The 14,018-nt window shown below is 42.6% G+C and overlaps 1 protein-coding gene across 1 annotated transcript in view; it reads left to right on the top strand.

Annotated features, from left to right (window-relative positions):
• LOC121543648 (cGMP-inhibited 3',5'-cyclic phosphodiesterase A-like) overlaps positions 1 to 14,018 on the top strand; it is a 117,506-nt gene that overhangs the window by 52,218 nt on the left and 51,270 nt on the right. Inside the window, exon 2 of the mRNA XM_041853686.2 lies at positions 9,385 to 9,642. Coding sequence (XP_041709620.1) covers positions 9,385 to 9,642 — 258 coding nt within the window. The remainder of the gene's footprint in view (positions 1 to 9,384; positions 9,643 to 14,018) is intronic.

The raw sequence follows: 14,018 nt of genomic DNA, 5'->3' as shown, positions 1-14,018 counted from the left end.
TGTTCATTGGCAAACTTCAGACGGCCCTGTATATGTGCTTTCTTGAGCAGGGGGACCTTGCGGGCTGCAGGATTTCAATCCTTCACGGCGTAGTGTGTTACCAATTGTTTTCTTGGTGACTATGGTCCCAGCTGCCTTGAGATCATTGACAAGATCCTCCCCTGTAGTTCTGGGCTGATTCCTCACCGTTCTCATGATCATTGCAACTCCACGAGGTGAGATCTTGCATGGAGCCCCAGGCCGAGGGAGATTGACAGTTCTTTTGTGTTTCTTCCATTTCGAATAATCGTACCAACCAAGCTGCTTGGCGATGGTTTTGTAGCCCATTCCAGCCTTGTGTAGGTCTACAATCTTGTCCCTGACATCCTTGGAGAGCTCTTTGGTCTTGGCCATGGTGGAGAGTTTGGAATCTGATTGATTGATTGCTTCTGTGGACAGGTGTCTTTTATACAGGTAACAAACTGAGATTAGGAGCACTCCCTTTAAGAGTGTGCTCCTAATCTCAGCTCGTTACCTGTATAAAAGACACCTGGGAGCCAGAAATCTTTCTGATTGAGAGGGGGTCAAATACTTATTTCCCTCATTAAAAAGCAAATCAATTTATAACATTTTTAACATGCGTTTTTCTGGATTTTTTTGTTGTTATTCTGTCTCTCACTGTTCAAATAAACCTACCATTAAAATTATAGACTGATCATTTCTTTGTCAGTGGGCAAATGTACAAAATCAGCAGGGGATCAAATACTTTTTTCCCTCACTGTATAGGAATGTGTGAGTTGTGTACTGTAGTATTACTGTAGCAGTGAGTGTTGTTGACTGTAGTAATAGGGTACAGCAGGGCTCTCCAACTCTGTTCCTGGAGAGGTACCATCCTGTAGGTTTTCACTCCAACCCTAATCTAGCACACCTGATTCTAATAATTAGCTGGTTGAAAAGCTGAATCAGGTTAGTTACAACTGGGGTTGGATTGGAAACCTACAGGAGGTTAGCTCTCCAGGAACAGGGTTGGAGAACCCTGGTGTAGGGTAATGTGATAATACTGTATTAGAGTATTGTTGACTGTAGTAATAGTGGAGAGTACTGTGGTAATAATGTATTAGAGTATTGTTAATTGTAGTAATAGTGTAGAGTACTGTGGTAATAATGTATTAGAGTATTGTTGACTGTAGTAATAGTGTAGAGTACTGTGGTAATACCGTATTGGAGTATTGTTGACTGTAGTAATAGTGGAGAGTACTGTGGTAATACCGTATTAGAGTATTGTTGACTGTAGTAATATTGGAAAGTACTGTGATAATACCGTATTAGATTATTGTTGACTGTAGTAATAGTGTAGAGTACTGTGGTAATAGTGTATTAGAGTATTGTTGACTGTAGTAATAGTGTATAGTACTGTGGTAATAATGTATTAGAGTATTGTTGACTGTAGTAATAGTGTAGAGTACTGTGGTAATACTGTATTAGAGGATTGTTGACTGTAGTAATAGTGTAGAGTAATGTAGTAATACTGTATTAGAGTATTGTTTACTGTAGTAATAGTGTAGAGTACTGTGGTAATACCGTATTAGAGGATTGTTGACTGTATTAATAGTGTAGAGTACTATGGTTATACCGTATTAGAGGATTGTTGACTGTTGTAATAGTATAGAGTACTGTGGTAATACCGTATTAGAGGATTGTTGACTGCAGTAATAGTGGAGTGCTGCAGTAAGGATGTCAGCCAGTCTGTAACTGTCGGGTTGTTCACTTTCCACCTGGCTAACTCAGTTCTGCCTGTGGACCCAGCTCGCCATCTGTACACACACACATGCAGACACGCACGCATGCACACAAACACACACACATACATATGCATGTACAACCACACACACTCACACATTACACACAGCCGCGCTTACGCCTGAACTGGTCTCATGTGCCTTTCAGTGTCTCTGAGGAGGAGAAAGGATGGAGAGAGAGAGAGAGAGAGAGAGAGAGAGAGAGAGAGAGAGAGAGAGAGAGAGAGAGAGAGAGAGAGAGAGAGAGAGAGAGAGAGAGAGAGAGAGAGAGAGAGAGAGAGAGAGAGAGAGAGAGAGAGAGAGAGAGAGAGAGAGAGAGAGAGAGAGAGAGAGAGAGAGAGAGAGAGAGAGAGAGAGAGAGAGAGAGAGAGAACACGTCCCATTTCGATGGCAAGAACAAAAGCTGCTCTCTAGTGTACTGGAAAATGGATTCCTCTAGTTTGCATAGCTTTCTTCCTCTATATGCAGTTTTAAACCTGTATGCAGGATCACATAGGTAAACTCCATTATAATGTAGTTACTGTGAGATAAAGGCCTGGGTTTACAGTACATGCTTCTTGTATAACCCTAAAGCTGTTCAATCAATGACAGATATTGACATGCTGTTCCCTTGGGTCTCTCCTGTGTGTGTGTGTGTGTACTCAGTGACCCCTCTCTGTGTTCTTGGTCTGTTTGCGATCAGTGTTTAAACCCATCAAGATCAATACTTCTCTACTCCCTGACCTCTGTCTCCGCTATAACTGTTCGCACTATCACTTGATTGGCCTTAATACATACATACTCACGTAAAGACGATACACACAGGCACACACTCTCTCTCTCTATCTTGTTATCTACAGTATCTCTCTCTTTCACTCTCTCTCCCTCGCACCCGTCCTCCCTCCCTCCATATATCCCTTTCTCTCTCCCAGGGACATTAGCCAGCTACACAGAGTCCATTACTGCCAGGTAATGGTTGAATGTCACAACCACAGGATGTCGTAAAGACCTGAGTGAAGAGAACTCTAATGGGTTTTGTTCAGGTTGAGCTGATTTCACACAGCAACAGAGATAGGCTGTGTCTCAAATTGTACACTATTCCCTATATAGTGCACTACTTTTGACCAGGGCCCATAGGGCTCTGGTCAAAAGTAGTGCACTACAGTACATAGGGAAGAGGGTGCCACTTGGGTCGCATACCCTAGCTGTTCCACATGTATCTGTATCAGAGCATCAGGCCACTTTGAGGAATCTATTGGCTCTCTCTCTCCGCATTGCTGTTAGATCTGTTTGGTGAGTCAGTCATCAGGGTTACAGTGTGTTTGAGGAGTTAATACTAGGAGTTTAAGTAAGCAAGATGATCATGATGATTCATTTGTACTGTTTACATAAGAGTTTATGTACAGCAGTGGGACACTGGTGTCTATCCCTGTTTTAACTCTCTGTAACTGCTATAAAACATCTCCAAAGTGCTGTTTTTGAATCTGTGTGTGTGTACTCCACTGCTAAAGATAGAGAGAGAGAAAATGAGTCAGTGTGTGTGTGTGTGTGTGTGTGTGTGTGTGTGTGTGTGTGTGTGTGTGTGTGTGTGTGTGTGTGTGTGTGTGTGTGTGTGTGTGTACTCGCGTGGCTGTTTCCATGCATGTTCATGTGTGTCTGTGTATTTATTTATCTGGTATCTCTCATCTGATCACACAGCAGTTTGACCTGAGAATGTGGGAAATGTCCGTCCTGTGTTCTGCTGCGGTCGGTTGTTTATGATGCTGCTCTGTTTACCGAACACTGAGAGGGAGTATTATTGGAGGCCAACAGAGATATAAGAGATAGATGGGAGGGAGATGGAGTGAGCGGAAGCCTCCCACACAAAGGAGTTGCAAGGTCTCCCATCCACTTACCCTCTCTCCTCTCGCTCACGCTCTAAATAAATCACTCAATATAGAGTTACTGTGCTCTCTCTTCCGTTTGGCCACATCTTACCCTGAAGCTTGTGATGAAACACACAGACACACGTAGACAAAGTCATACAACCAACTATGGCTGTGTCTCAATAGTCTAAAGTGGCTTCCTCTACTCGTCTCCTCGTCTCCTCTCCTTCATCTGCTCTGCCCTTAATGCACAGAATGGATTAGACTAGAGTGATGCAGGTTGACGTTTATTATCATGAGTCTTGTCCTGGAGGCAGAACTGAGCGATTTCCCCTTAGATAGGCCAGCTGCAAAGTAAAAATTGGCTATATTGTAAACATTTATGAAAATAAAAATGTGCTTTTGGTCTTAATTTAAGGGTAGGGTTAGACATTATGGTTAGCAGTGTGGTTAAGCTTAGGGTTAGGTTTAAAATCAGATTTTATGACTTTGTGGCTGTGCCAGCTAGTGACCACTCTGCAGAGCTGCCTCCAGAGAAATATTAATGACAAAAAAATTCTAACATGCTAGAGTGATATGGTGGATATCTACTAGGTTCACAAATCCAATACTTTCACATCAGTCCATATAGATGTAGGATATTAAATAGATCACTCTTTTGTTGCTGAGAATGTTCCTGCCCTGCAGGAAATGTATACGAGCTTCGTGATTTACATAAATTCATTGAAAACCCACACTAAGACACGGTTATATTAACAGTATTGCACTTTTCATGTAGCATACTTTTGGCCAGCTAATAGCCTATCCACCAATCAAGCAACATTATGAACTAAACATTCAAATCCTGTTGCTGCAGGATTATTTTGCTGTGACAATATAGGTCAAATTAAGATCCTACATCTGTAGGAAGGAAAGTAGATATGGAAAGGAGACCACTTTAGACAATTGAGATTCACCCTATGAAGCACAGTTTATTGTGGCTAACTACTTTCAAAGATTCCCTGGTTGAACTGGCTTCACTATGAAATATGAATGGTAAAAAAAACTCTCCTCTCAGTTGCAAAGGTTCCATAGGAATCAGTGGTCAGAAAGAAACTCTACAGTTTGTGTTTTTGCAGTAATTCAGGGCAGGAAATACCAGATTGACTGTTGTGACGCTTTCCCTGAGCACTGTGTAATTGACCAAGGCTGTTAGGGGAGTGTGTGTGTGTGTGTGCCCAGGGCTGTGGAGAGTGATTCGTGGTGCTTGGAGCTGATTCTAATGACGTTGCTTACATTAATTCCAGCTCTGCTCTGTACAGTAACGAGCTAGGCCTACTGCTGTGAATGTGCCTTTACTAAACGAAACCTTATTCCCTTGACACTTAACATGTCTGCTGAACGGGTACAGACCGGAAACAGAGAGTAGAGCGGAACGGAACAGAAAGGAAAGAGAAGTAAAAGGATAGGAGCTGTAGGGGGCCAGGCAGTTTGGAGAGCAGCCTGATCACTAGAAATAAACTTCGATTTCTGACGTTTGAAAAGGTCCTGAGAACGTCGTTATATGCCTTCCTCCGCGCTCACAGAAAAGATTACAAGTGATTTCCCAGCACTGGGCCGTAAACTCATGACACTCGGAGCTGGAACTTGCTGCTTAGAACGTGCACCACCGCAGTTCACAATACTCTAGCAAGCCGTGAGAATACTTGACGTTAATAGCGCGCTGTTTTTAATTATTTTGTTTTAAGCCTTCCCCAAACCATAGTCCTAACCTAAACCAATTGGAATGAATGCCTAAACCCCTCAAACTCAACTCTGGACCTCAAAGCCAGTTCCATTACATTTTGTTCCTAATCAGGGACTGATTTAAACCTGGAACCCCAGGTGGGTGCAATTAATTATCAGGTTGAACAGAAACCCGACAGGCTGGCCTCCCGAGTGGCGCAGCGGTCTAAGGCACTGCATCGCTTCACTACAGAACCTGGTTCGATCCCAGGCTGTGTCGCAGCCAGCCGCGACCGGGAGACCCATGAGGCGGCGCACAATGGGTTTGGTGGGCTGGGATGTCATTGTCTCATCACGCTCTAGCGATCTCCGAAACAAGGAAAAACACCATCTGTCCCTCTTGTCTTATATGTGATGTATAGAACTGATTTTAACAACCCTCGGTCCTAGCATGGGATGTTGCTGTGTGGTCCCTCAGATTGCACACGTGACGAATACAGGGGGTTTTGACATAAAACACCAGCTCTTCCACTCTTCCACTGAATGTCTCACCAACACTCACCAGACATAGTCAGGTAGCTGTGGAGTTGTCATGTTGTGTTATTGTTATGGTGACTCCCTCTACTGTCCCTGTGTGATTGAGTTAGTCACTGCTATCCAGGCTGCTCTCATCCTCTCCCATCCTCCATATGTTATTTATACAATTATCACCTCTGTAGGAGTAAAGCAGTCACACACACACTCTATACCAGGCGTTGATGTGAGCCATGACTGGCCAGAGTGTATTATCCCCTTAAGAACAATACAGTTCTTTTGTTATCGAAGTAGAAATGCACGAGAGGCCGTGCTATGTCGTGATAAAAATTATTTTTCTTATCACTTTTGAACTATATGTGGGGAATTTTCTAAACTCTTAGTACAAAACTCCAAACTGGTAACTCTTGTAACACAGCCAGTCTTACATTCAAAACCTTTCATTGTGCATTCATTTGGTTTGTAGACTTCTTTCACCCCACAACTATTGATCCAAAATATAAATTTACTGTGAAATATAATGAGTACATTGCTTTAATCACCAAAACACAGCATAATGATATCTTCTCAATTTAGTTATTTTAACAACCAGTAAATCTAATAGCAAATAAAATATGTTTCAAATTGCCCTTTGAATGTAGTATGTTACAGTACTGTAAATTAAAGTACATTACACTGTTTTCACATTAGGCAATACACTTGCACTACCCATTAAAATAGACTGAACATCACATTTCCAAAATGTATATCCCATGTGTGATCAAAGGTGTGATCATTGAAGACATATTTCACAATGTAATCAAATGAAAGAAATGAAAGAAACTTCATATTTAGCAGCACTAGTTTGCATCAAGCCGTCTTGAGCATTTGGCCATAGGTTGTCATCGAAATCACAGTAAATGTCCTTATTGTTCATGCACCTGGGGAAAAACCTTTTGGCATGGCAAATCCAAGCTTGACATGGGTCTGGAGTGAAATCATTCCATACCTCCTCCATGGCCTGATGGAGGTTGGTACACTCATGGGGATGGCAGGTTAGCCTAGCGGTTAAGAGCATTGGCCCAGTAACCGAAAGGTCACTGGTTTGAAACACTAAGCCGGCAAGGTGGAAAAAATCTGCCCTTGAGCAAGGCAGTTAACCCCCAACAACTGCTCCCCGGCCACTGATGATGTTGATCAAGACACCCACACACATCTGATTCAGTGGGGTTGGCTTAAACGCGGAAGACATATTTCGGTTGAGTGCATTCAGTTGCTCAATTAACTAGGTACCCCCTTCCCAATCATAAGTCTTCCACCTGTATTGTACTAATGTATTGTAGTGGTCCTGTACGTGGCTCAGTTCATAAGAGCATGGCACTAGCAACACCAGAGTTGTTGGTTCAATTCCCACTGGGGTTGCATACTGTTGTCACTTTGGGTAAAACTGTCTGCTACATAAATGGCATATTACAGTACTATATTGGCCAATGCAATTTTAGTAAAGCATACGATACTTTGGATACATGTTTAGTGTATTGGAGATTTTAAAAAATATTGCTTTGGACTTTCTGGATTATTTGGTATTGTATTGATATTGTATTACTGGACTGTAAGAGTTAGGAACACAAGCATTTCGGCTGCACCTGTTGTAACATCTGCTAATCTGTGTACACAACCAATAAACTGTGATTTGATTTGTTACATAGCAGCACATCTCTGATCTTGTCTATCAGAAGTAAAAATCATAATAGTCACCATCATAGTAGTACATTCGAGTATACATCATAGGCTACTTGTTTCTACTTTACATATATTTTCATTATGTAGTTCTCAAAATCTGTACTAGACAAACCAGTATACATGTACAATTCTATAGGTTTACCAAACGTTTAAGCAATCGTCAATTAAGAGCAGGCGGATTAAGGGCGTTTCATGCATAGGTTTGAGCTACTGTTCTAATCAGAGTTTGAGTATTTGTTACATTGTATTTTTGTAATTTGGTCCGGTTGGTTTCACAATGCCAAATGTCAAACGAACAGAAATCCCTAAACAACCACGTGTCCATGCACGTCATTTGTTTATGGGACAAAAATGCTCAAGTTAAATCCATTTATGATTATCATAAGGCATCACTTGTGTGTCCCAATCTTCATATTACTTTCACTTTAATAATAATAATAATAATGCACCATTTGTGTTATTTTCCTGTGTTTGGTCCAGACTGCGTTCTCACCTGCAGCGAACCGCACTCCCGAGTGCTGATAGTGTTCACAGCAGTCCAAACTAACCAAACTAAGGGGGTAAACGCACCAGAGTTCGGAAAAAACGCAACAAACCAATTTGGTGTGAAGGCCCCTTAAGTAATAGTAAAATGTATTTTAACAAGAGAAGAGAATCATATCAAAGTAATGTGAGCATTGTATGAACAAGATTACTTGCTTCCATGCTTAGAGAGTAAACAATGTCAGCTGCTCTTCCATTTCCATCATCTTTATAAGAGGCCGTAAACATCTACCGTATCTAAATATTATTATTACTAATGCTAGCAGTAATGTGGTGAACGTTTAATGCATTTTCTTTATATGTGTCTCTGTGTGTTGAGCATTAGTTTTGTCTTGAGCCATAGCTGTCTTCGTTAGCTCCAGCTTTATACTGGCAAGAGCCCACCTCCATGGGCTCCAAAATGGATAACATGTGTTGCAGACGCAAAGACATCCCATTGAAGAGCAGTGTCCTGCTGTGAAACTGTCTCCCCGACATGGCTTCCTGTCTGCTTTAATGTCAGATATCAGAGTGGATGCATCTGGCTGCCAAAACATAGAGGCCCCTGTAACAAACAGCATGTTTAGTGTGTGTGTGTGTGTGTGTGACCCACAGAAACGAGTCTGTTGCCACAGCAACCACTGGTCTGTCTATTCTATCATGGCCTTGCCAATACACAGTTTTCAATGGGAGCTGGAGTGACACAGACGCACACACACTGTCCTGGGATATGTATGGGATGAATGTGGATTCCAAGGAATGGCAGGATGAATCGCTAAGATTCAGACTCATCCTTCCTCCTTACTCCGTGGGTTGTGTTTTCTCTGACACTCTTACAGAGATGAGATTAGTTAAAGGAGGATATAATGTCCCCTCCTTCTCCCCTTACTCCCTTTCATATCTCTCCCCCCTCCTTCTCTCACTCTCTCTTGGTCGCTCTTAACCTCATTGTTGGCTCTCTTTGTCTCTCCTCCTCTGCAATCCCCCCCCCCACACACACACACACAGGTACGTATCAGGGCAGAGGCAAAAACGGTGTGCGTCAGCATGCCGTGACGTCTGCCTAGAAAAGCGATAGCGTCACCTTTGCACCACATCACTAACTGACTCTCTTGCACCATCTTTCTCTCCCCTACGCTCCCTTGCTTCTTGTCCTTGTCCTCTCTCTCTCTCTCTCTCTCTCTCTCTCTCTCTCTCTCTCTCTCTCTCTCTCTCTCTCTCTCTCTCTCTCCCTCTCCCTCTCCCTCTCTCTCTCTCTCTCTCTCTCTCTCTCCCTCAAGTCGTCGGGCACCAGTGTGGTGGTGGACATAGCGGTGATGGGGGAAGCCCATGGATTGATCTCAGACCTGCTGGCGGACCCCTCCCTGCCCCCCAACACTTGCAGTTCCCTGCGGGCTGTCAGTAACCTGCTCAGTACCCAGATCAGTTTGCAGCCGCTGCACCGGCCTCGGATCAGCCCTCTGCAGGCACTCAGCGACACACACACCTGCTCCGATTCTGAGGACTGGCCAGAGAGAGAGAAATTGGCCATCCCAAAGGTAAAGGCTACTGTACATTTATAGACACATGTACGTACAGTACCAGTCAAAGGTTTGGACACACCTACTCATTCCAGGGTTTTTCTTTATTTGTACTATTTTCTACATTGTAGAATAATAGTGAAGACATTCAAACTATGAAATAACACATATGGAATCATGTAGTAACCAAAAAAGTGTTAAACAATATATTTTATATTTGAGATTCTTCAAATAGCCACCCTTTGCCTTGATGACAGCTTTGCACACTAGTGGCATTCTTTCAACCAGCTTCATGAGGTAGTCATGTGGAATGCATTTCAATTAACAGATGTGCCTTCTTAAAAGTTAATTTGTGGAATTTCTTTCCTTCTTAATGTGTTTGAGCCAATCAGTTGTGTTGTGACAGGGTGGGGGGGTATACAGAAGATAGCCCTATTTGGTAAATGACCAAGTCCATATTATGGCAAGAACAGCTCAAATAAGCAAAGAAAAACGACAGTCCATCATTACTTTAAGACATGAAGGTCAGTCAACATTTCAAGAACTTTTAAAGTTTAAAAGTGCAGTCGCAAAAACCATCAAGAGCTATGATGAAACTGTGCCAGTCCACGGGGATTTAACAGTTTTTACAGTCATTTTCTTAATGGGTGCATGCTTATTAGTAACTGGAATAAGCAATTTCATAAAAGTGCAGTGTCTGTTTGCTCCTCATTACACACCACGGACCAACATATATTCTTTACACCAACAACATAGGAATCACTACAAAACTTATTGTATGACCTCTTATACACAATATTAGGCCCAGCCTTTGGAACTTTGGTTTTCCTAGATATGGCTACTATATTGTGGCTACATCCAATGGATTTGGATACTGCTTTCAAACAAATCTCTGCAGCAATAGTAAAGATATGATCAATACATGTTGATGATTTAATTCCTGTACTGTTTGTAACCACCCTGGTAGGTTGACTGATAACCTGATCCAGGTTGCAGGCACGGGTTACAGTTTGAAGGTTTCTCTTGAGTGGGCAGCCTGATGAAAGCCAGTCAATATTTAAATCACCCAGAAAGTATATCTCTCTATTGATATCACATACATTATCAAGCATTTCACACATGTTATCCAGATACTGACAGTTAGCACTTAGTGGTCTATAGCAGCTTCCCACCAGAATTGGCTTTAGGTGAGGCAGATGAACCTGTAGCCATATTACTTCAACAGCATGAGATCCTCTCTAATCTTCACAGGAATTAGGTTCTGAATATAAACAGCAACACCTCCACCATTGGCATTTCTATCTTTTCTGTAAATGTTATAACCTTGCTACCACTGTATCATCGAAGGTATTATCTAAGTGAGTTTCAGAGATAGTCAGAATATGAATGTCATCTGTTACTAGCAAATTATTGATTTCATGAACCTTTTTCTTAAGCTACATATGTTAACATGGGCTATTTTGAGCACTTTTCTTCTGGGATGCTTACTTGTTTTTATTGCTTTACTGGGAAGCTTAGCAGCAGTAGATGTGCTCATGTTCTTTATGTTAGTGCACGGTAAGCTGCACACAGTGGACTGCCTCCTTCAATTCACAGACACAATCTCAACATCAACTGTTCAGAGGAGACTGTGTGAATCAGGCCTTCATGGTCGAATTGCTGCAAATAAACCACTACTAAAGGACAACAATAAGAAGAAGAGACTTGCTTGGGCCAAGAAACACGAGCAATAGACATTAGACCGGTGGAAATGTGTCCTTTGGTCTGCAGTCCAAATTGGAGATTTTTGGTTCCAACCACCGTGTCTTTGTGAGATGAGTGTGGGTGAACGGATTATCTCTGCATGTGTATTTCCCACCGTAAAGCATGGAGGAGGAGGTGTTATGGTGTGGGGCTGCTTTGCTGGTGACACTGTCTGTGATGTATTTATAATTCAAGGCACACTTAACCTGTATGGCTACCACAGCTTTCTGCAGCGATACGCCATCCCATCTGGTTTGGGCTTAGTGGGACTATCATTTGTTTTTCAACAGGACAATGACCCAACACACCTCCAGGCTGTGTAAGGGCTATTTTACCAAGAAGGAGAGTGATGGAGAGCTGCATCAGATGACCTGGCATCCACAATCCCCCGACCTCAACCAAATTGAGATGGTTTGGGATGAGTCGGAGGGCAGAGTGAAGGAAAAGCAGCCAACAAGTGCTCAGCATATGTGGGAACTCCTTTAAGACTGTTGGAAAATCATTCCAGGTGAAGCTGGTTGAGAGAATGTCAAGGGTGTGCAAAGCTGTCATCAAGGCAAAGGGTGCCTATTTGAAGAATCTCCAATCTCAACTATATTTTGATTTGTTTAACACTTTTTTGGTTATTTCATAGTTTTGATGTCTTCACTATTATTATACATTGTAGAAAATAGTAAAAATAAAGAAAAACCCTTGAATGACCAGGTGTGTCAAACCTTTGACCGGTAGTGTATGTACAGTATGAACGCATACACACACAAATACACACACATACACACACACATACACACACACACATACACACCCACATACACACACAGGTTTTGTGCATGCATTAACAACCAGAAATTTAAATTCTGCCGATTTAATGAACTACCTTTTCAATGAGAACGCTTCGAGCTTTGAATCTTCATATTTTCTGTTAGTTAGCACCTTTCACACACACACACACACACACACACACACACACACACAGACACACTCCTCTCAACCTCGTCCACACACACATCCCCATTTCACCTCCCCGTGCTGGAAAGTCCCTATAATGTAGTGAGCAGTGACGCACATTCCCACGGAAGGCTTTTAATGTTTTTCAAGGCCAGCACTTCAAAATGCATGGAGGCACTCAGTGCGGAGGTGAGACTAAATAAAGCGTGTGTGATGCTATGCAGGATACCCAGAGAAGCTTAAACAGCCTCATTGAACTCTTTATGGATTCTGCTGATGTAGTTATGTAGGCTGTAACTAGGGCCCAGTTTTTCCATGTCAGGTCACGTTTTCAGGTAAGGAAAAACGTTGGGTTCATGGCATGGCTCATAGACAACCAGGCATTGCACTAGTCATTGTGGCTAGTCAACCATGAACATAGTCATAATGCACAGTGTGTGTTCGGTCAAATGCTATATATATTTTTTTACTTTTAACTACCCATTGAATTACATCTCTGGGGTCATTTTATCATAACAGCCAGTTCTTTACAGACATATAGCTCCTTATATCAAATGTATTGATTCTGTATCGGTCCCCAGACCCTTACCTTACTCCCTATAAGTTCTACATACACGTGTGTTTAGTTTTACATCAGCAGTCTAGACCCCACTACCCCTTACCCCCTCTGTCTCTTCCTCTGTGCTATCTCACCATCGACTGAATCTGATACTGTAGCGCTCTACTCTCCTAGCTAGACTGTTGACCACATTTCTGGTCTCCACTCACTCCAGACACACTCCAGACTCTCAGCTTGTGAATTAAAGGTGATATTCTGGCAGTTTCTGAGTGCAGACAAACACCACTGAAAGCCTCTGGTTCCTGAGCTGCTTCTGTTTTTTCTGGGGTTCTCTACAGCTGTGTCAACACAGAGTCTATCTGAATAAAACAGTGTCCGTCCAATGTAAGGAACAAGAGTTCACCTCTCTCTCTCTCTCTCTCTCTCTCTCTCTCTCTCTCTCTCTCTCTCTCCCCCTCTCTCTCTTACTCTCTCTGAAGGTTAAAAGTAATCAAAACACAATTTAGAGAAGGTCGTAGTGAGGAGGTGAGGCCCTTACATCTGCTACCCAGTCCACAATGCCCCTTTCCTTCCTTCCTCCTTCCCTCGGATCAGAATACTGGTTTGTTTAAGGGGATGTCTGGTTGTGCAGTTCCGTCTCTGTTTCTTGTGTAAGAGCTGTTTCGACGTTGTGAAGCTCGGTTTGCTAGACAAAACACTTTCTGAAATTCCAGAGAAGAGATGTGCTACTCTGGAATATTGAAGTTTTCTTTTTTGAGATTTCCCTCCTGAAGGGGACAGTGTGTGTGTGAGTGCATGTGTGTGTGCATGCGTGCGTGCGTCCGTGCGTGTGTGTGTCGGTGGTAAATAACCTCTCACTCAACGTCAACAAAACAAAGGAGCTGATCGTGGACTTCAGGAAACATCAGAGGGAGCACGCCCCTATCCACATCGACGGGACCACAGTGGAGAAGGTGGAAAGCTTGAAGTTCCTCAGCGTATACATCACTGACGATCTGAAATGGTCCACCAACACAGACAGTGTGGTGAAGAAGGCGCAACAGCGCCTCTTCAAACTCAGGAGGCTGAAGAAATTTGGCTTGGCACCTAAAACCTTCACAAACTTTTACAGATGCACAATTGAGAGCATCCTGTCGGGCTGTAT

The sequence above is a fragment of the Coregonus clupeaformis genome, chromosome 28 (genome assembly GCF_020615455.1).
Source record: "Coregonus clupeaformis isolate EN_2021a chromosome 28, ASM2061545v1, whole genome shotgun sequence".
NCBI lineage: Eukaryota > Metazoa > Chordata > Actinopteri > Salmoniformes > Salmonidae > Coregonus > Coregonus clupeaformis.
The sequence above is the reverse complement of the archived record's forward strand: the minus strand, read 5'-3'. Positions and strand labels throughout refer to the sequence as shown.